The sequence below is a fragment of the Micromesistius poutassou genome (genome assembly GCF_964030765.1).
Source record: "Micromesistius poutassou genome assembly, chromosome: 4".
Classification (NCBI taxonomy): Eukaryota; Metazoa; Chordata; class Actinopteri; order Gadiformes; family Gadidae; genus Micromesistius; species Micromesistius poutassou.
In genome coordinates this window covers 13159170-13181899 of record NC_140274.1, presented here as the reverse complement: position 1 = coordinate 13181899, position 22730 = coordinate 13159170, and the positions used below count along the sequence as shown (strand labels likewise).

General features: G+C 41.2%; 3 protein-coding genes across 3 annotated transcripts; all 3 read left to right on the top strand.

The window, feature by feature from the left end:
• Positions 1-381: 381 nt before the first annotated feature.
• Positions 382-5655, top strand: LOC311341521 (beta-galactosidase-1-like protein 2; the record flags this gene model as incomplete). Its single annotated transcript, XM_084466352.1, has 18 exons — positions 382-545; positions 863-931; positions 1036-1131; positions 1219-1327; positions 1466-1558; positions 1813-1894; positions 2045-2109; positions 2260-2344; positions 2620-2757; positions 2903-2983; positions 3190-3296; positions 3636-3782; positions 3974-4045; positions 4388-4466; positions 4650-4737; positions 4837-4948; positions 5240-5356; positions 5545-5655. The coding sequence occupies 18 exons, from the start codon at positions 382-384 to the stop codon at positions 5653-5655; spliced, it is 1815 nt and encodes a 604-aa protein (XP_084322478.1).
• Positions 5656-6109: 454 nt separating this feature from the next.
• On the top strand, positions 6110-13635 carry ilvbl (ilvB (bacterial acetolactate synthase)-like). The gene is made up of 14 exons (XM_084466460.1): positions 6110-6494; positions 7658-7859; positions 8245-8372; positions 8662-8912; positions 9019-9118; positions 9263-9360; positions 9606-9742; positions 10100-10234; positions 10438-10552; positions 10774-10943; positions 11221-11291; positions 11373-11444; positions 11658-11763; positions 12356-13635. Exons 1-14 carry the CDS (start codon positions 6393-6395, stop codon positions 12532-12534), a joined length of 1866 nt encoding a protein of 621 aa, XP_084322586.1. The 5' UTR covers positions 6110-6392; the 3' UTR covers positions 12535-13635.
• A 463-nt stretch (positions 13636-14098) lies between these two features.
• On the top strand, positions 14099-22712 carry fam118b (family with sequence similarity 118 member B). The gene is made up of 8 exons (XM_084467119.1): positions 14099-14512; positions 14946-15035; positions 15303-15555; positions 18861-19088; positions 19644-19772; positions 20201-20525; positions 20863-20928; positions 21176-22712. Exons 2-8 carry the CDS (start codon positions 14953-14955, stop codon positions 21187-21189), a joined length of 1098 nt encoding a protein of 365 aa, XP_084323245.1. The 5' UTR covers positions 14099-14512; positions 14946-14952; the 3' UTR covers positions 21190-22712.
• Positions 22713-22730: the final 18 nt, after the last annotated feature.

The window sequence follows — 22730 nt, the reverse complement described above, 5'->3', positions numbered from 1 at the left end:
GTAATTTACAAGAACAAATAGTGTGAAACAGCCATGCTAACAGTATATATTCTATTGCTGCAGTGAATTGCCAGTTTCTTACCCAGTTTGCAATTCGGCATGATAACATAAAGTCATTCAACTAACATCATTTAAAAAGTAATAGTTTGACAACAATAACGTATACTGTATGTCATTACAAATATCTTTGTTTATTATCGTAGTTTGTGCTTTTTAATAGGATGTCTAGGGATTTATTTCGTAATGACAACAATAACGTATACTGTATGTCATTACAAATATCTTTGTTTATTATCGTAGTTTGTGCTTTTTTTATAGGTTGTCTAGGGATTTATTTTGAAACTTGACCCAGTTACCGGGCGTCTGACTGAAGTGAGGAGAATGAGCAGTGGAAAGGGACTGATGGCCAACTCCTCCCAGTTCACTCTGGAGGGAAAGCCCTTTCGCATCCTGGGAGGCTCCATCCATTACTTCCGTGTCCCCAAAGCCTACTGGGAAGACCGGCTGTTGAAGATGAAGGCCTGTGGTCTCAACACTCTCACCACGTAAGACACACCCTTCAGCATTGATTCAGTGAGAGAAACACATTTGAATTGATTCATGATACTTACCAGGATTGTTATCATTTTTTAATGCAGAACCAATTTATCCAAACTAAAACCAGAACACTCAAGTTCAAGAAAACAAATGATCTAAATTCAACCAGTGTCTATAGACACATTTTACTCACACGTACACACACCATGACACTTGATGTGACACTTTAGTGAATATTGAGTCTTGTTTGTATGGCTTCTTGGCTACAAAGCTTAGCTTCTTCTTCTTCTTCTTCTTCTTCTTCTTCTTCTCCTTCTTCTTTCAGATATGTGCCATGGAACATGCATGAACCTGAAAGGGGAATGTTCAATTTCCAGGATCAGCTGGATTTAAAGTAACAATTTTATTTAAAATTACCCAATCTTCCTTCATAGTAAAATCATTCAGTCCTGATAAATGTGTTTGCAATAAAATACCGGCTTTATCGATCTCTGCTAGGGCTTATATCAGCTTAGCTGCAGAGCTAGGACTCTGGGTGATTCTGAGGCCTGGACCCTATATCTGTGCCGAATGGGATTTGGGAGGTTTGCCGAGGTTAGTCCATCCAACTAGTATGATTACTAATTATGTCATTCACAAGCTGTAAAGATTCCTCACCTAATTCGCCTCTACATATTTCAGCTGGCTGTTACAAGACAAACACATGCAGTTGAGGACAACCTATGCAGGATTTGTCAGTGCTGTTAATGCCTACTTTGACAAGCTCATCCCACTAATCAAAAATCTTATGGTGAAGTCTCTTAAAAGTGTTTTGGTCGAATAATCTTCAGTATATTTTAAACTTGTGAATCATTTGACAATATTTAGAATAATGTTACTTACCACATCCATTGTATTGTGTGTGTACTTCATTGTTGTGGTCTTTAAGTTTCAAGAAGGTGGCCCGATAATTGCTGTACAAGTTGAGAATGAATACGGATCATATGCCAAGGATGACAAATACATGGCATTCATCAAAAATGTAATCTTCTATTTTCAATACATTCCATGACAAGCTTAATTATTAACTTAACTAAATCAATGAAAATGACTTTGATATGGGAATTTTATGAAATTGTATAAATGCATTAACTGTTTATGAGTGGATAATTGGATCAACATGTAATCATACTTGGATGATCTAGCTGTACTGTCTTATTATGTATCTCTGCCCACCTCTCTCTCTCTCTCTTTCTCTCTCTCTCTGTAATGTATTTAATCTTCTGTTCTCTGCAGTGTCTCCTGTCCAGGGGCATCACTGAGCTCCTGTTGACTTCAGACAACTGGGAGGGTTTGAAGTGTGGGGGTGTAGAGGAAGGTATACCTGGAGACCTGGACACACAAACATGGTTTTAATTGGCAATACATTATAGACTATGTATTATACTATTATTATTCATACTATGTATTTGTTGTACCATGATTCTCCATTGGTTCTCTATGTTATTCTCGCTTGACTTCATTCCAGCACTAAAAACAGTGAACCTGCAGAGACTTTCCTTCGGAGCCATACAGTATTTATCTGACATGCAGGTATGTGGACCCACATCAACAGTGATTGCAGGAAAACACTCAAGACATCTGTCTGTTAGAGCACCAAAATATAAATAAAAACATATTACTTTATAACTAGTATTCAAGCCAATAACCATAACATCAGTATTTGTGCATATGACTTGTTAGCCCCAAAGACCTCTCATGGTGATGGAATACTGGTCTGGATGGTTTGACGTCTGGGGAGAGAATCATCACATCTTTCAGGCCGACGGCAAGAAACATTTACTATACACAACAATAAAAGCAAAAGCATATGCAGAATCACGGTCAGTTGCACACAGTTCATTAAATTTACCAAGAAGCTACATCTCTGCTAATGGTCATTTTTGACAGCAGTTGTTAAGGCAGACAAGAAGAAAATAACTGATAATAAGATGTAATGCTCATCACCTCATTATATAACTGCAGAACTATTCACTGCTTTTTATGCTACACCTGCTCACTAGTCACTGAGATGAGTCTCACTTACCGTCACTTCATCGGCAGACATGCTGGCAGTGGTGACAGAGATTCTGGAGAGAGGCGTGTCCATCAATCTCTATATGTTTCACGGCGGGTCCTCTTTTGGCTTCATGAATGGAGCCATGGACTTTGGAACCTACAAATCTCAGGTCAACAGTTATGGTAGGTGGACATATTGTTGGGCAAGGCCCAAGGCTAAATGTCAAAGACGTCAGATTATCATCTGTGTGAATATGAGTGTTTCCATGGTTATGCATGATATGCTAGTATGTATTAATCAATCAAATAATAATATCATTCACTCTAGATTATGATGCACCTTTATCAGAGGCTGGGGACTACACTCCAAAATATCACGTCCTGCGAACCTTGTTCAGCCAATACCACTGTAAGTAGTATCAATAGTATCAATAAGCAGATTTTAGTTCTGGCATTCAGTGTATTGCAATGTTGGTTTTAGATGCAATAACTATTCAAAGCAGAGCCACATCTAATTTAGTCCTAGAGAGCAGTAACCCCAAAAGTGTTAAATATGAATGGAGTCAATTTCAAAGTGAAGCGTGCCTGGAAGACACATTTCTCTTTGCCTTTCAGTGGAGCCTCTCCCTGACGTGCCGTCTCTTCAGAAGAGGTCAGCCTATCACCCTGTTGACGTACAGCAATACCTGTGCTTGTGGGACACCCTGCGCTTCGCAGACAAGGTGCGCTACAAACACAGAGACCAAACTCATGTTGGGTGCTAGTTTAGACAATAAAGACAAATAATAATCAAAATCATAATATTTATATAACAAAAAGATCAAGGTTAAAGAACTGGACCATGAGGTTAATATCATGGTTATACCATGTTTTTCAGCTTTCAAATAATATCTCACTGCGTTATTTGCCAAACAGTTATGAGAGAGAGTGGTATGTTTTATATCATGGCAAAGTATTCAGTCCTCACTATGGTCGTTTCATTGAATCTTATTTTGTTTCGATTTTTTAATGGTGCACTGATGCCTGAATTGAACTGAGTGCTTTTACACACGCCAATCTAGCAATTAAAGTCAGAGAAGCCAATTAACATGGAGAATCTTCCGGTGAACAACAACAACGGCCAGTCATATGGCTACACTCTGTACGAGACCACCATCACCAGTGGGGGAACCCTCCACTCAATGAATAACATTAGAGACAGAGCGATGGTGAGCACATACTTTATCATTCAAAATAAACCCAGCATGAAGATACACACACACACACACACACACACACACACACACACACACACACACACACACACACAGTCACGTGAAAACCATCAGATATATTTGGTCCCCTGGGGTAGCTACAAAACATTTGTTGGTCTCATGGGTTTCGTATTAATGTTCTCTAGGTGTTTTTGGACAGACAGCCAGTTGGCAGTCTGAACTACAAGACTCAAGAGCTTACAATTCCTGATGGAAAGGTATTGTTTTGTGCTCCAACCTTCCAGGTTTTATTTATTTATTCATAAAAAAAAATGCAAATGGCATGTTTTAAAAATTAAAACATATTTATTTCTATCTACTGTTTTTGAATCCAACACACATTTCTGTTAAAATGTGTTTCTTAGCATCACAATATCTTATCTTAATATTTTTATGATAAGATAAGCTGTAAGCCATAAAATGATAAGCTTTAATTCTTACTCTCCACACATTGTGATACCTCATCCCAACATTCTAAATTTGTGTGAAATTGCTTTAAATGCCTTTAATACCATTATACCATTGCTAAGAACCATGTTTAATGCATTTGATTTTTAAAGAGAGAGAGAACGTTGAGTTTGCTTGTGGAGAACTGTGGAAGAGTGAATTATGGGAAAGCACTGGACCACCAACGCAAAGGTATTCTTCAAGCGTAAATTTTTGGGTTGTTTCATTGTATTATATATTTCTTATCACACTACTAAGTGCACTACAATTAATACATTGTATCAGCCTCTACAATGTGAATATAGCTCAGCTCTGCCTTATTTCAAACCTTGTGTTGTATTTTTCTAGTCACATCTTTAATCATTGCTTTTCAAGGTCTTGTTGGAGATATCACGTTGAATAATGTCTCTCTGAGAGACTTCACTATCTACTGTTTGGATATGAGGCCAAGCTTTATGAAGAGGTTGGTCCCAGCCATTTTACCATATATATGAACACAACAGTTTCCTTTTGATTTATTTTCATTTCTAAACTAATGTCACTGTAATTGTATACTGTTCAGATTGAGTTCAGTTCCCTGGAAGTCTGTCCCACAGAAGCCCTCCTTCCCAGGGTTTTTTCAGGCCACACTGCATGTGGAAGAGTCTCCCAGAGACACATTTCTCACTATGTCTGTGAGTAGCACAAACTGTCATAAACCTTTATTTATTTTTTGAAGCCTTTTAAAGAATTCAATGATTTTATAAATTAGGATTTAATTAATTATTTCATTAGTATTTGTTAATTGTAATTGAAATTACATCATAAAATATGTATTAGATGTTGAAAATCAGGGGCAGAGTTTAAAATATACAAAGTTGTAATATGTCATTACTTCATTATTTACCATCTATCCTCATAATTAATGGTTCTACATTCCACAAAACATCACATTTATCATGGATAATGTGTCTATGTGTTCAAAGGATTGGGGTAAAGGAGTAGTGTTTATTAATGGCCAGAATTTGGGCCGCCACTGGTTCATTGGTCCCCAGCACTACCTGTATGTCCCTGGACCCTGGCTCAGGAGAGGAGAGAACCAGGTGTGTTCAGTCAGAAATAGTCTGATTCTTCTGATACATTCAATACAATTAAATATGTTTGTGATATTTTCATACATTGTTTTCATTCTTATCATTTGAAGATGAGAATGAAAATATGTTTCTATGAGATATTCATTGTCTGTTACTTGATGCAAGCTTATTTTTTTTTATGTTTTATGTCCTTCTAGATTATTGTTTTTGAGGAACACAAATCAGAAGAAAAACTTGTCTTTGCTGAAAATCCTGATCATGGAAAGACAATTGATGTGTACAAACTCCCCTTTTGCACTTTGCTGTAACTTCCCTTTTGTGCCCTTTTCTCCCCCCCCCCCCCCCCCCCCCACACACACACACACACACACACAGATTATAATCTTACTACAACATGAAGGTAATATAATGCAATGATATCTAATAAATTGCAAAATACATTAAAATAAAACAAATATTAATAGCACTAGGAATTATTGTAATTTGTCATCTATCAGTTGGAATCAGTTTGTTCACTTGAATATCTTTCTCTTTCTTTACTATTTTTACTAGTCGCGTTGCTTTTATCATTAAATAAACATAATTGTGTTCAGATTGTTTTTATCTTGTCCTGTGTCCTGTGTCCTGTTGATATAACAAAACGATTACTTTGCCTTAAGACACGCCTAGACATGCTTCCTATTGGATGCATCAGGGTATGGGGGCGTTCCCTTGTGATTCACAAAGAAGTGACGCGTATGTTGTGCTAAGGAGCTGTAACGGTGCAGAATTGTTAGCACTAGGTGTGCATTTGTCAATCATTTCAAGTCGAGGAAGTGTCAATATGTTGACCACAGCCGCATGAATGTAGTATAGTTGAAAATCAACCTGCGAAGGGGCTAGTTTATATCCACATTTGATTGTATAGTATTTTGCACAAGCTTGGCAGTAGCCTAGCCATTAAAGCAGCAGTCCAGCTAGTGCTCTCAGGTAGCTACTAGACATTTAATTCTAGGTCACATCGAGACACTTTTATTCATAATTATCATATTGAGGTTGTCTCGGGATGGATTATCTGGGAGTCATCGGGTACTCCTTGTTCATTCCGCTGAGTGCACTTCTGTTTGCAGCCTACAAACTTGGTTTACTCTACCAGTTGTTCCACAAGGTGAGTTGTGCTTAACATCATAAAACACTGACGTGCTCGTACCCTTCTTCTTGTGATTAATATAGGACGGCTACCGGCATTTGTGAAACTTGTTGGAACAGATGATGAACAATTTGAAACAGTCGTCAGAAGTATAGGTGAAAGGTAAACTGGTGACATCTGACACCAGTGACGAGAGGAGCTGTCAACTTTGGACAGGCTGTTGTTTTACAACACAAAGGCTTTCTGAACAGGTCCTCCTGAAGAGGCGCTCTTTAAGATGGGGCGCGTCCAAAGGTAACAAGTCGATTGTGAAATGGCTAACAGAGGGACAGATAACCTTCTTCACCTCACGTGTGATGAAATATTCGGAATCGTATACTATATTTTGCAAGGTGTAACTTAGGCTAGTCGGTTATGTAAAAGAGTCGAGGTGCTCAAATTACCATTTCACCTCAATTGACTTTCCCCACACAAACAGGAAAAGCTAAAGGTGAAACGCACTTTGACAGAGGCCGACGTGTGTCACTCACTGCCTCTGGTCGTCAACAATACACCCGCCGGTGCAGTGCCTGTTCAGTGCAGATTGTTGCATCTTTTTCGATAACCGCTCAACCAAACTACCTCCCACTCGACACATTTCCTAGGGTGCCCAGGAATAAATACGTAAAGCAGGAAGTAGATCAGATGGACGGTTCTAGAGATATGCGTAGGACAAATGACACAGTTTTACCTTGTCATTTAAATGGGTCACAGAATCAGCTGCCATACTGTTAGTTTCAGTAGTCTCTCAATTCAATTCGAATTCAAAGAACATTAGTTTTCCGTAAGGCACTTAATTTGCATGGTTCAAGGATTCGGTGCATTTCCGACATGTGCCACAAATGAACTAACTAAGTACAATACAAAATAAAAATGCATGTAATAAGCAGTCAAAAATGTAGTACAATGGTCCACTGAATGGTTAAAAGCAGTGTAAATGACCAAGATAACTATGATAAGTTGAGCAGTGGGCTTGAGGATGGGATAACAATAATTTGATATGGCTTATTTTTGTATGTGAGGGGAATCTGCATCTGAAGGGGATCTGGTTGTAATGGCAGTGCAGCCAGCAGAGGGTGTTGGGTGTCTCAGAAACGATCTTCAGTGGTCTGAATAACATTCATCATCACCCTACTCTTCAGGCCGAGACCAAGAGCCCGCGCCACGGCGGGGAGAGCGTCGCTGAGGTGCTGCGTGCGCACAACATCAAGTATGTCTTCACGCTTGTCGGTGGCCACATCTCCCCCATACTGGTGGCCTGCGAGAAGCTCGGCATCCGCATTGTGGACACAAGGCACGAGGCCACGGCTGTCTTCGCTGCTGACGCTGTGGCGAGGTTGTCGGGTAAACACAGCTTTAACCACGTGAACGCAACCCCTATTAATAAGCTTGATCTGTGAATGTGGCGTTTCAGGCCCATTTGCTCTATCCTATCATTCTGCTATTCATTCATGCACCCAGTATGGGTGTTATCATGCCACTGCTCTACCATATGAATACAAAGTAGTGTGTGTCATTAAGTAGCTCGTATGCATGCATGTATGCGTTACATGCATACATTATCTATGTAATTGTAATGCAATGTCAATAAGCAGACCTTTTAGTTGCATAAAGTACATGACTAGTTAGTTTATACAGTATATGGTGCCTTGGAGCAGTTACACAAGACAGGGTGGATATGGGCTGTGTGTTATTGGTGATTGTCACCATAAGTTGTCCCTCCCTCCAGGCACTGTGGGTGTAGCAGCAGTGACTGCTGGCCCAGGCCTCACCAACACTGTGACGGCGGTGAAGAACGCCCAGATGGCAGAGTCGCCTTTGCTGCTCATGGGTGGAGCAGCTGGCACTCTTCTTCAGGTAGAGCACGTTTCCAGTACCGTTACACCCTTTGTGTCCGCCCTCAAAGCTCAGAACTACAGATCATTTATTTAGCTGTAAGGTGCAAATATGGCTTCACTACAAATGCACGCCATTCCCTTTGCAACCAGTTTAACATGTGTGGAAAAAAACACACCCTGTTTCTACTACAGCCTTAGCTTTCCTTGTGACACATAATTTTAAGCCATGCACAGTATAACTTCTGTGTATCAAGTTGTGTGTGTGTGTGTGTGTGCGCGCGCGTGTGTGTGCTGCTCTTTTGAAACAGGGCAGGGGAGCACTGCAAGACATTGACCAGATGTCCCTTTTCAAACCACTGTGCAAGTTCTGTGCATCCATCAGGACGATCCGCGAGATCGTTCCCACGGTCAGGAAGGCTCTGGCCATTGCCCAGTCTGGTACCCCCGGGCCAGTCTTCATAGAGTTCCCCATCGACACACTGTACCCATTCCACATGGTGTCCAAGGAGTTTGGGGTCAAAAACCAACCCAAGGGCCTAACGGGGAAGGTAGTCACTTGGTAGGTCACTAGGGAGTTTGCTTTGGGTTATGTGTGGTAGTAATTATGAAAATTTTTACCAATAAAGTTTTGTAATTAAAACACGACACGTTGATGTTTCTTTAAGGTATCTTGAAAACCACCTCACAAACTTGTTTGCTGGAGCATGGGAGACGAGAGATGTGTCTCCATTACCTGTTGACATCCCGCACGCCACCGATGATCAGGTAAGACTCATTCTCCCAACTCCAATAAGCAATCAGAGTGTATGTATTAATTTCTACCCAGGACCAATACGTTCTTTCTTACTGTGTCTAACTCAGCGATTTATAACTTGTGTGTTTTGTTGGATCATTAACATCCTCTTGCAGGTCCAAAAGTGCATTGAGCTGGTAAGCCGGGCCAAGAAGCCTGTCATTCTCTTGGGTAGCCAAGCCACACTGCCGCCAACTCCTGTGGAAGATATCAGGTGTGCTGTCTGCTACTCTGCATTGGAAAAAAAATATAGTAATGCACTTCCAAACTCTTTAGCTGCTTGTACTTGGTACTAATTACTCAATTATCTTCTTCCTTTAACATTCTAAATTAGTAAATAATAGCAATAATGGCAACTAAGCTAAATAATTATTAATGTTAATGTTTCATTTGTGTGGTAATATTCATCTAATAAGTATTGATAATTTATCTGGTATTGCATGTATCCCTGTCTTCTAGGAAAGCCTTAGAGTTGCTGGGAATCCCTTGCTTTCTGGGAGGCATGTCTCGTGGCATGCTGGGTAAAGACAGCCCCATCCATATCAGACAGAACAGACGAGATGCCCTTAAGGAGGCTGACGTGGTGCTGCTGGCAGGTCAGTCTTTCTGGCCTCAGTTTAGGTCATTGGTCCAAGCTGTTCCATGGTTGTTTCATTGAGTGAAGAAATGAGTGTTCCAGAGAGAGGGAGAGTGAAAAGGTAGGATAGGAACCGGCTCAGCCTATTTTTCTTATTCCTTTCAGCCCCAATTTGTGGACCACAGTCCCTGATCAGCACATTTTAAAATCACTTGTATAGTTCAGTTCTGGTGGCAGTATAAGTTCAGTATAAGTTTCTCATCTTTTTCTCTGATTTAAAGAGTCCTGAAAAAAATGTTCTGTCATGTGTTGTTTGCTTTCCATTATATCCAGTGAGGTTTATAAACCAGAAGTGTGTGATTTGGTGTGTTGACAGGCACTGTGTGTGACTTCCGTCTGAGCTATGGCAGGGTCCTGAACAGACGCAGCAAAGTCATCGCCGTCAACAGAGATAAAACTCAGCTGCTGAAGAACTCTGACATGTTCTGGAAACCAACTGTTTCCATCCAGGGTCTGTTTCAACACTCCTACTAATTATATTCCATTTTTTTGTTAAGAAGTTAGTGTCACAGTGAATTTGCCATTTTGGTCTCCTGTCTAAATGAAGCTGACCTGTATACCAGTCATCTATATCATGTCAAATGTCATCTTATTTGCAGATAGGCTGATTGCAGTCAACAAGGCGAATGTCATCTAATAATAAAATGTTTTTAGGGGATGCTGGCTCATTCCTGTTGCAGCTCTCCAAAGGCCTTAAGGGCCATAAATGTCCGGAGGAATGGCCTCAGAGCCTCAAATCAGGAGATGAGACCAAAGAAAACTCAAACAGGTAAAACCTTAGTAATGGATATATTAGAAGGAGCCCAGTGTAAGCTCCTGTACGGTTTGACCCAACTGGAATTGGTTGACTGGAAGTGGGTGAATGTGCATGGCAAACTCTATCAAACCAGAAACCTGAGGTGTTGACAACATCAGTGTAAGAGCTCAGGTGCAGGAACCACAAGTCCCTATCATTCTCTCTTTCCCCCCTCCCCCTATATTTGTAACCAGGGCTAAAGCGGTGGAGAAGACGGACCGTCATTTGAATCCTTTGAAAGTGCTCCACTGTGTGGACGAGCTTATGGCAGAAGACAGTATCATTGTCGCTGATGGTGGGGATTTTGTGGGCAGCGCGGCCTACATCATGAGGCCAAGAGGACCCCTACGCTGGCTGGATCCAGGTAAGAGTCCCATAGTACTCGGCTCAGGGAGAACTGCCCGGATTAAAGCAAACTGGAACTGAGAAGAGCTATTCCCTGGCTCACTGAAGACATTTTGGGCATTGCCTTCAGCTCTTAAAAATGCCACATAAAATGTGCAGATTACTTAAAGTTTCTTCAACATTACAGCAATATTAGTTGAATACAGGAAAAATACTTTCAGTACACCGTGACAGGGGTGCCTTTATTGGCTACAAAGATTCTTGTTATAAATTGTATTCATCCCAAATCCTCCTAGGTGCCTTTGGGACGCTTGGAGTAGGAGGCGGGTTTGCCCTAGGAGCAAAGCTGTGCCGACCAGAATCGGAGGTAGCCTTCATTTACTATGGATTCGTCTGTGCATTATTTAAAGGATTGTTCACTTGATCTAAATGTGCCCTTTTCTCTGAGGTATGGATTGTCTACGGTGACGGCTCCTTGGGGTACAGCGTTGCAGAGTTTGACACCTTCATGAGGCATAAGGTGACAATTCCATTTTAGAGCTCATGGCTCATAACCAGGTCGATTTTAGGGTCCTCATTTACTTGATTATCATTTTACTTTTGATGTTGCTCCACCAGCTGGTTTGCTAACTCAGTTATTTCTCATTGTAAATGAAACTTCAAACTGTACAAGCAATCAAACACGTGCTTTCTCTGTATTTCTGAGTGTCTGTCTATCTGTGTGTCCGTCTAGACGCCAGTCATAGCTGTAGTGGGGAACGATGCGTGCTGGAGTCAGATTTCCAGGGAGCAGGTGCCCATACTCGGCAGCAACGTTGCCTGTGGCCTCGCTTTCTCGGGTAAATATTGTTGTACCGCAGCACTGATCTGGAACAATTGCCCATGCCAGATGCATTGTTTACAGTACAGCATTTTTGCTTGTTCTTTTTTGCTTTCTTGTTGTTGGCAACTGTCTATCATGTATTGTCTTGTATGTGCTGTAGGTGTCCTTTTACTATGCCTGCTTCTAGGAATTGCCACTGTCGTGGCAATTTCTTTAAGAGATATTGCCTAAGACAGATGAGACTTCTCAACTTCTAAGCACACAATAGATGCAGACAATTAACCTATTTCAATGTTTGCATACACTATACACCATAATGGGATGCCTTCTCCCTTGTGACCCATTTACCTCAAGCAAAACGGTTAACATTTTGATGACACTGAGGAAAGGCAGGGTGGCTAGAAAATACAAGGAATAGGAAACAAAGCTTTGGATGACTAAAAGGAAACAACTATTGGATTATTCCATCACACCACTAGGGGGGAAATAAAGTTTTTTTAATTGGATTGGATTCAATTTAATTGTTTTTCACACGTTCATTGTCAATCAATAGACATCATGTCCTTTCCAGACAGAAGACAACCTTTTTCACACGTTTCCTTTTTCAGATTACCATATTGTGGCTGACGGCTATGGAGGAAAGGGCTACCTCATAGGACGTGAGGATGAGGACAGGCTCAGTGAAATCATCATGTCCGCTCAAAGGGAGTGCCGGGAAGGCAAGGCCATGCTGCTCAACGTCCTGATCGGCAAAACAGACTTCAGAGAGGGCTCCATCTCTGTGTAAAGGGCCGCCGCTCTGTGCCCCACTCCGACCCAAAGTTTTGCCCGGCTTGCCTGAAGGATTTGTCGTGGGTCAGGCAAAGAGGGAAAATAGAATGTAATGTTATGAAATGACTGAGTTCAAGACTGATTATGGCCCACCCAGGCCCTGACCCAACCCTGGCTAACCCTATGTGCCCTTAAGAGTAACTACAAGGTTATTATAATTATGATTATAATTATTATTATTATTTAAATTACATTTGAGTTTTTTTACATGCTTACCTCGATTAAGAGTTCTTGAAACAGTCAGCCACTACACACAGGATTCATCGCTCACTTTATTTTGTTATTGTTATGGTTACAAAGTATCAACCTTCACAGTTATATGTCCGAATGCAAACAGGCATTAATGAGTTAGTGAGACTGACTTTTGCATAAATCTATATTGTATATGTGATAGAAATATGTTATGTGGAAAAATTGTGTAACTGTTGAAAACATGAATGAGAAGTTAATGGAAAACAACTATTCAGGAACTATTTCAACCTTTACTTTTTCAATGCTGCCTAATTTAAGATGCATCTTTCTCTTAACTTTAGCTTACATCTTTCTCACTTATGCTATTAAGAATGGATGAAACTGCTTCAGTTGACACTATGTGCTGGCATTAGTTGTATGACCAGGATGCCATTTCAACCTACAGAATGTATGCATTGTGTATTCAGTCTAATGATTTACTTCTATAGGCATCTATATTTAATCTATTCAGTGGGTTTGATTCAAAGATAAAAAAGATAAACCTCTTGGCAGGCCGCAAGTTTTTCTTTTAATCATATTCAGATAAACTAGCATATGATATCATTGTTTATGTCAGATCATTTCTGATCCAATCTATCATACATTTGCATACATGATGCATTATTTTCAAAAACTTGCTTCAGTTCACATTTCAAGGGAAAAAAGGGTATATATTCTGTGTTTGTTAATCAGGATTTTAATAAATATAAGCAGTTATGTGAATAATCCTTTTCTATTTTATGCATAAATTCTGCTTGTTGTTCTTAATCATGTCATGTCAAGACAACGTTGATACCTTCTTTGAGGTGTCACAAAAAGCTAAAAGGGCATGTCCATCTTTTCAAGCATTATGAATAAATAATGTAGTGTTTTTCTTCATTCGGCAACATTACTAAAGGTGTGTGTGGGGGGGGGGGGGGGAGGGAGAGAGAATTGTAATTTTACCACTAGATGGCAGACAGTAATTTTATGAGGAAGATTACTTTCCTCTTTTTAAACTTGCAGTAGCAGCTGATTGACTCGAATAAGGAAAAAATATAAATGTCCAGATCGGGTAACATTTCATAAAATAAAAAAGTACTCCGTATCTATGAACTGTGAAACAATAAGACACGACATCGCTGTCATGCTGGGCCGCATACATCTGGTGTGTGTGTGTGTGTGTGTGTGTGTGTGTGTGTGTGTGTGTGTGTGTGTGTGTGTGTGTGTGTGTGTCAGCACTCGTAATCCTAGAGGAAGCAGGACACACTCCTCCCGTGATGTGTTGAGAAGAAGACTGGTGGGAGACAACAAGTATCCGCGTATCCTCACATTATGTTTACAACCAACATTGTTTTTTAAACTAAAATCGTACCGTTTACTGAATTATTCGGTTTTTCTTAAAACTCCTGTGTCCTCTTGGATGTCACTATGTGGAGGACAGCCCCTTTGGGTACCCTGACTTCTTCGGTCTGTGTCCAAGGCGAGGAGCTGCATGTGAGCCCTGTGCTGCGCGGTGCGGTCTGGGAGATAACTGCGGTCTAGCGCGGCGGTCTGACAGCGCGTCAAACACTTGTCTCCTCCCCGGCTCAGCGGTGACGCTAACGGCAGAGCTAGCTCCCACTAGCCGGTAACATCAGCGGCGGTTTCTCTGGTTGTCTGTTCAGTGGAGGAAGTGGCAGATACTTCTGTTGAGTATAAAATTACAAAGGAACCCCACTCGGGTAAGTTATGGAGCTATTATTACACAATCTGGCTTCGTTTTTCTTTTAAATTGTTGTGCTCGTGGTAACAAATGAATAATTGTAATTTAAAATGACTTCAATGTTGTACCGGCTTGGATTACGTGAACACAGCAACAAGTGTTAGGTCGTCACACTTCTTGAGGCTTGCTTTGTCGATTCATTGGCAATGAGCAAATGCTTCATGTTTTCTTTGCTGAACTATTTGTGACGAACAGCCGCAGTATTTATAATCTTTAATAGCATATAAACTGTACAGATTATTAACAATTGCAAGCAGCCATTTGACCATACGTTACCTTATTGCCTTGTATTGTTGTCAATTGGTAACCTATGCAACGGGCCGCTGTAGACGTGGCATTCATTATCCGAATTATGTATTTTCTAAATATGGATGCACATTTTGCCTTTTTAGGAGCTGAATGGCCACTGCTCTAGCAGTAAAAACCGAGAAGCGACCTGCACATGATTCTCAGGATGTAGACTCTAATGCAAAGAAGCCCAGGTAGGTCCATATGCCTTGTTTCAAAACAGCCACACGCCATGTCAACATGTATACAATATGTACATGGAATGGATATACTGTTATGCAGCTATGTGAAAGTATTTCCAATCCCTTCATCATCACTAACCTTAATGTTAACCGGGGTCACATTTCATACCACGCGTGATTAGTGCTTTAAAATGCTCTGTTTAACCTACATGCTTTCGGAAGGATGTGGAAAGCCCCATCAGTGGAACCATCGTCACTGAATATCTTCCTGCCCCAAAGGAAACTGCTGCCTAGCCTGAAGACTAAGCGGGCCCCTGAGCTGGTCCTTGTAATTGGCACAGGGGTGAGCTCCGCAGTGGCCCCCCAGGTCCCCGCTCTCCGTTCATGGAAGGGACTGATCCAGGCCTTGCTCGACGCAGCCAATGACTTTGACCTGCTGGAGGAGGAGGAGAGCCGTCGCTTCCAGAAACACTTGCAGGAGGATAAGAACTTGGTGCACGTGGCCCATGACCTCATCCAGAAACTGTCTCCGGTAAGGACTTCCTTCCTGCTTCCTCCTTCCTGTCTCGATCCAATCTGCATGTAACACGTGGGCTCAAAGTCTAACAGCACACTGTTCTCTTCCTTGATGGTGACATTTCCCTCAGACTTAGAATTATCTTATCTGATTAGAATTAGGGTCATGGTAACTTTTGTTATGGGGCCAGCTTGGTCTTTAATTCATTTTTAACTTATTCTGTACACCAAAATAATGTGTTTAGTCAGAAGATGGCGATTATGTTTTGTTCTTCAATATCAGTCTTTTATAAAAACAATCAAAGATCCAATTGTCAACATGGATTGGGTTAAGGCTATGTTCTGCCTCAAGCGTGTGCTTGTTTTTCAAATCTTCGTTGGCTTTATGAAAAACAAAGCATGGACTTTGTTTGATAGTTTACGATCAAGAAGTACTTTATCTTTATTCCCATCCTAACTTCATTTTATGTGACTCATTTCTAAAAAGCAGTTTAATTTCCACAGGACTAAACATAGAAGCAATGTTAATAAATGCCTCAGTATTTTGTGATTTGGAAGAAGTTCTGTTTCATGAGTGGAAGCAGAAGCATAATATATGATAAGAATGTTATGGTATTATTACTTAATATGTTGTTATGCCAGCCAACTTGGACAATACAAGACAAGAGTTTTCCACAGACACAATACCTCCCAGCTGCAGAGTTACATGGTTTAGAGTTAGATGTAATAACTATTGAGCAGTTGCTTGTTTGTTTTGGTCCTTTTCATACAAGCAAGCTCATGTATCTCCAGGTGAAGAGGGCGATATTGATGCGTCTATGAAGTGTTGTTGTCTGATCGTTGTCTGATATTGATCATCTGAAATGGAATGAGGTGAGGAAATATGTACAAATATATATTTTTCGGCAATAAATTCCATATCACTCCATTCATTTGCTGTGAGCCCATGGTGATGTTCCAACCCGTGGTCAACATGGTTGGAAAACGCGTAATGTTTCAGCCTCCAACCCTTTGTCACAAAGGGGACAAATTGAGTTTTTATGGCTTAATCCAGTAGTGTAGATAAACCACGACCACACTGCTGTTGGTTGCGGAGGCATCAGCCGTGTGTGTGTGTGTGTGTGTGTGTGTGTGTGTGTGTGTGTGTGTGTGTGTGTGTGTGTGAGAGAGAGTTGTGTAAGCAAAACCTTGTGAACCAGTCGTTCCAAACCTAGGCACAGAATAGCCAACATGGACAAACAGGCCACTACCAATCCATATACACACTAGTCCTTGTTATGCTTTTGCTCTTCAACAGCCCAACAAAGTAGCTTTTGTGTTGCTCTCCTCCCTTATCAAAACGATACGCTGGAGAATATGTATGACCTTATTGTTTAAACGACAAGTAGGTTTCCATCCCTGCCCGTTACTAACCTTTTTTCCGTTATTACAAAACTGCTTAATCTACCGAAGCACTTTAATGTCATAATGGTAAAACAAAGTCTTTGTAGCTAATCCTCTCACATCCTTGACCCTGGACAGAAAGTGGGCTAATTAGAACTTTGCTGAGTTGTTAATTAGAATAGTCAGAATGAAAACAGGCGGCTCCTAGAAGCTTGGTGATTAGGCCTAGATAAGTTCTGTTCAATTTAAGGGTCATCAAACGAGATAGATTTTGGATTCAGTTCAACCTGAAAAACTAAAAATCGCTTCAATTCTGTGTCACTTTGAAGCAGTGCTTTACCTCAGGTCTACTGTCGGTCTTCATACCAGAGACATACATGCATTGTGATTAGCACACCATTTCTCAATAAAAAGGTGTTAATGGTTATCAATTGCTGTACCACTAAATTGGTTGTCTGTATCCCAAAGACTCCCTTGCTTAAGTCAAATGGGCTTGCCGAGCCCATTTAACAGTGGATAATGATGGTTGTGACGTGTGGTTAATGTCTTCCTTCCGGTGAAAGGATTTTGAGTGTTTAGCTAATTTAGCTTCTTTAATCCATGGGGTCCTCCGACACGTCCCCTAAGAATCATACCATCTGCATCACCAACGCCCTGGGCTGCTCTCCTCTGGTATTAATAGCGATCCCTCCTTTCCTCGGTCCAACGTCTTCTCCTCTGCCAGATATGTGTTTGCTCTAGCCAGGCTTAGTGTGGAATGTCATTAGAATAATCCCTCAATGATGCAGTCACTAATCTGTGTGCAGTAACTCATCTTGTCCTGCCACCAAAGACAACACCAAGCAGCTAACTGTGACAAATGCACTTGCAGCTACTCTACTTGTTATGTTAGGGCCAGGAAAATATGAAAGTGTACTACTTTGACATGCCTTGCTGACCCTGTTGTCCATTTGCCTGTCTTTAGTATAAAGCGCTGGTTTCTGAGTTTACCCAAGCATAAACCTTTGCTTACCCAGCAGTTTCAAACTTGGCTGGCATAATCATAGACGGAGACCAGAGTCATTGGTAGGGGTGTAAATCGGAGCCTTCATGATGATTCGATACAATATCGATTTCTTAAGCCAACGATTCGATTATTTTCGATACTTCAGAATTCCCCACGATACGATTCGATACTCGATATTTTTTACAGTATATCTATTAATATAATATCTATCAAATAAATCAACAAAAAAATTAATAATTTACCTTTTATTGAGAATACAGATATAGTATTCTATACACACTTTAGTGCTTACTGTGCAGGTCTAGTATGGCAATTAGCCTATTCACTGTAAAAGAAAATTCTTAAAAAATAAAAATAAAAAATTAAATAATTGATGCTCTTGCAAATGAATCGATGCATCGAATCGTCGGCTGTATAATTGATTAATCGATACAAATCGATTAATATTTACACCCCTAGTCACGGGTATGTTGACTTTAAAACATTCCCTTCAGTCTCAGATCAACAGTGGCTCAATCTCTCAGTGACAGCTGCTGGGTTGAATAAGTATATAGTTAGAATGACACTGTTTGATTCTATTTGTAAGGCATATACATTGTTCCATCCTTCCTTCCTCCCTCCTTCCTTTTGATCACTCATGTTAATTGTTATGTTTTAAGTGTCAGGGATGATGTTCATGTTCCTACATGATGTCATGTACATTATGTGTTCCATCCCATTATTCCCTTTTTTTTTTGTTTTGGTTTGCCTAATAATACCCGGTAATAATTTGAACAGGTTGAGCAGCCATTTAACAGTAATCACTTTAACACTCATCATATGCAATCACATCTTCTGCCCTTTATTGTGGCGGGCTGCTTCAATGCCACCAGCCATATTGTTTGCGTGTCCCCACTGTTGGTTAACTTTTCATAGTGTGTGCCTTCCCACAGAGGACGGGCAACGTGCGCTCCACCTTCTTCAAGGACTGCCTGTACGAGGTGTTCGACAGCCTGGAGTGCAAGATGGAGCACGCCGGCAAGCACCTCCTGCGCTCCGTGCTGCAGCTGATGGAGAGTGGCGCCCTCGTCCTCACCACCAACTTCGACAACCTGCTGGAGATCTACGCCGCTCACCAGGGAACCAAGCTTGAGTCCCTAGACCTCACAGACGAGAAGAAGGTGGGAGGGTGCTCCACCGGGGTGTTTAGAGAATTATCCTTCTGGCCTCTGGTTTAGTTTTTTTTTTTTTTTCACTTTTCTTGAACATTACTTGTCTGTGTAAAAGTCCAAAGGTCCCAATGAACCTGGGAGTGCATGCTTCACTAGCATAGCCTGTCTTCCGCCTCAAAGAATCTTTCCCGGCGCCCCTTGTGTCACGTGGGCACGGGGGTCAAAGTTTGGCCCGTTAATCGTCTCTGTGGGAGAACTTTACAAGTTGGAACAATATTTGCATTTGATGAAAGACACGGCTGGAGGAGGGGAGTATTTCTCTAATCAAGAACAAACAGCTGGGTTTGTGTAAGTTCTCACAAGCTTTCTCTGTGATAGCAAAAAGGTCAACTGCACCCAGCCTCTCAATCCTGGTATTTATGTCCCATCTCCCATCCGAGCTAATGTGTTGCAAACCTGTTTCTGTCCAGCAGGAACAGGATGAGGTGCGTTGGACTGTTAACAAACTGTGTGTGTATGTCTGTGTCCTCGCGGGTGTGTCTGTGTGCGTGTGTGTGTTACCAGGTATTAGAGTGGGCCCAGGAGAAGCGTAACTTGAGCGTTCTGCACATCCACGGTGTTTACACTAACCCGAGTGGAATCGTACTACACCCTGCTGGCTACCAGAATGTACTGAGGAACACAGAGGTTATGGTAAGCACGACATTAGATAGCCACCGCTTATCCTTGAGTGTGAATGTTGCCGGCTGCTAGGTCATTGCTAAGGAAACATAGAATAATTTGGGACAGGCTTCGTCGTCATTCCAACCCTGACCAGGAAGAGAATAAATGTGATGGATTGATGACATGGGAACCGCTGCTGACATTTGAGGTTCAAGGGAAAGATACTATATAAAGGCACCAATAATTAGTTTTTTTTCACATATATAGAATATATATATATTTTTTAAATATCAGCAGTTTTAACAAAATATCCTACTGCATGGCTTATGTCTTTATTTCTAAAATGTGCTTTCTTTGTGGATTCTGCTTGCCCTTGTTGGTCATGTCCTGATGTAAACACAGCTGAGAACGCAGCAGTAACACCCCCAACCCCCCTCTCCTTCCCCCCCCCCCCACAGCGGGAGATCCAGAAGCTGTACGAGACCAAGTCGTTTGTGTTCCTGGGCTGTGGACGCACGGTGGACGACACCACTTTCCAGGCGCTGTTCCTGGAGGCGGTGAAGCACAAGTCAGACCTGGAGCATTTCATGCTTGTGCGGCGGGAGGACGTGGGCGAATTCAAGAAGCTGCGCGACAACATGCTGGACAAGGGCATCAAGGTGATCTCCTACGGCGACGAGTACTCTGACCTGCCCGAGTACTTTGAGAGGCTGGCCAACGAGATCTGCAGCCGGGACACATCCACCACCGCCGCCGCCGCCACCGCCACCGCCACGCCCTATGGTCAGTTCTATGTTTTTTGTTTTTATCAGGTACCATTAGACGGTGGTGCTCGGGTTAAGGGTCAAAAACGCTGACCTACTTTTCGTTGGTCTTTTGTATATTTCGTAATTGTACAATTTGGGTTGTAGGTTCAAGCTGAATTTTCTTACATTTTTTACTTAAAATAGGGTTCAGGCATGATGGTTGTTAGAATCTTTTAATATATGTTTAATATGTATGTTTTTCCACATTGCATCCTACACACCCTACATTTTGAGCACTTTTAAGTCATCTATCTTTTTAGGTTGTTGGTAAACCAGAATAAAGAGAGGTTTTAATTTTAGTTTTCTTCTTACAGGGTCTCCTTCACAAAACGGGGACGAACAACAGAATGGCTTTAACACACAGAAAAGCCTTCTCCAAGGTTAGGACTGAATGCTTCTCTTTGGTGTCAGTGCCTGTCTGCCGGTAGCATTTGAAGAATATAATTTCAATATGTCATTTCCCCTTCCCTCCCTACTTGTAGACATGCAATTTCAGTCTCTTCCAGTATTTATTTTTGGTTTTAACCCACTTGCATGTATGGCAATCAGTGATGGCAGATGTTGCTCCTTGTTATGCAGTCTTCATCATTCGTCAATTCATTCCCTCCTCTTTGTGTTTTGCCCCAGACTATCGTTCTTGACAGGCAAACAGTCGGGAGCTCACTCTGTCAGTTTCCCCCAGACTCCAGTAGAGATCAGTCTACTACTCCCAGTCAAGCTCAGGTCAGATTTCACTCATTGGACTTATTGAGGACTACCAGTAACAGGGGCCACAAGAGACCTTATGCTGATTTAATAAAAGCCCTGTTTGATTTCCTTTTTATTCACTTTTTTTTATAAAGGGAAGCAGGGTGTAAACAGAAATGGACAATTAAAAAAGAATCCCAGCATCAAGTCTGCAAATAGCCTATATCCAACCCCAAACTATTTATTTTAGTAGTATGAATATTGCGGGGGGGGCAAAGTGATATTTAGTATGGAATTGAAACTCACTTTGATGCATCACCTGGTTCATAAGACAAAAAAAACAGTGGGCTGGGTGGTGATGTCCGAAGTTAACTCCATGCAGTGGACCATGTAAATATGAATACATCTCTGAATGAACTCCCATCACTGGTCTACAACAGCCCTGGCTTGCAGTGATGGGACCTCAGGTCAACTACAACTTGAACACCAGGTTATACTATAATGCATCTTTTCAATCAACTGAAAAGATAGTGCATTATATTTTTGAATGTATTATATTCCTCTGTTGAACTTGAATCTTTGGACACTTGACTTGAGTCTTGCAGTGTTAAGGGGAATGAGGTTGGAGTTTCTTTTTTATCCATTAAAGGGGTAGATCAGGATTTTGGACATCGGGTCTCATTTCCAAGTGAGCCAGTGTGTTATTTATCATTGGAGACCGTTTTCAATACTTTTCATTCAGTCCTTCTAGTTGTAGAAATTGCTGGTGCTAGGCTAGCGCAACTCGAGGGGAACTGCTAGCCTGCCAATAAAAACAGTTTTACCCACTCTCGAGGCAAACCAATTATAATGCCCGACTATCGATGTAAATGTCTGTGTTGATAGAATAAACTTACCCTTGCATTGCATTTAGTTTATAATCCCTGTAGTTGGAAGCAAGCTACGGCAGCGGCGGACTGATATTACCTGGAGTGCGCTTCTGTTTACCTTCTGCTGTAGTGAATTGGTTGCTACACCGGAGCAAAGTGAAATTCCGCCGCTGCTGAGAAAGTAGTCCCCCAAAATGTAATGTGATCATTGCGATACAAGGATAGTTTTATTTCTAATATTATTCTATCAACACAGACATTTACATCGATAGTCAGGCATTATAATTGGTTTGCATCGGGTGTACTTTGGAGTGGGTATAACTGTTTTTATTGGCAGTTCCCCTCGACTTGCGCTAGCCTAGCACTAGGACTGAATGAAAAGTGTTAAACGGTTTCCAATGATAAATAACACACTGGCTCACTTGGAAATGAGACCCGATGTCCAAAATCCTGAACTATTCCTTTAAGTGCATATAATGAATGTTCTCAAAAGGTGACCCAGAATGCCCTATGTAGGGGGAACTTTGCTTCTCGCATTAACACAAAATTATGAGTTGTATACTTTTCCATGTAAGCTTTTTTTGTATTTAATACTTGCATGTGTTTGTGAAAATTGTTTAATATTT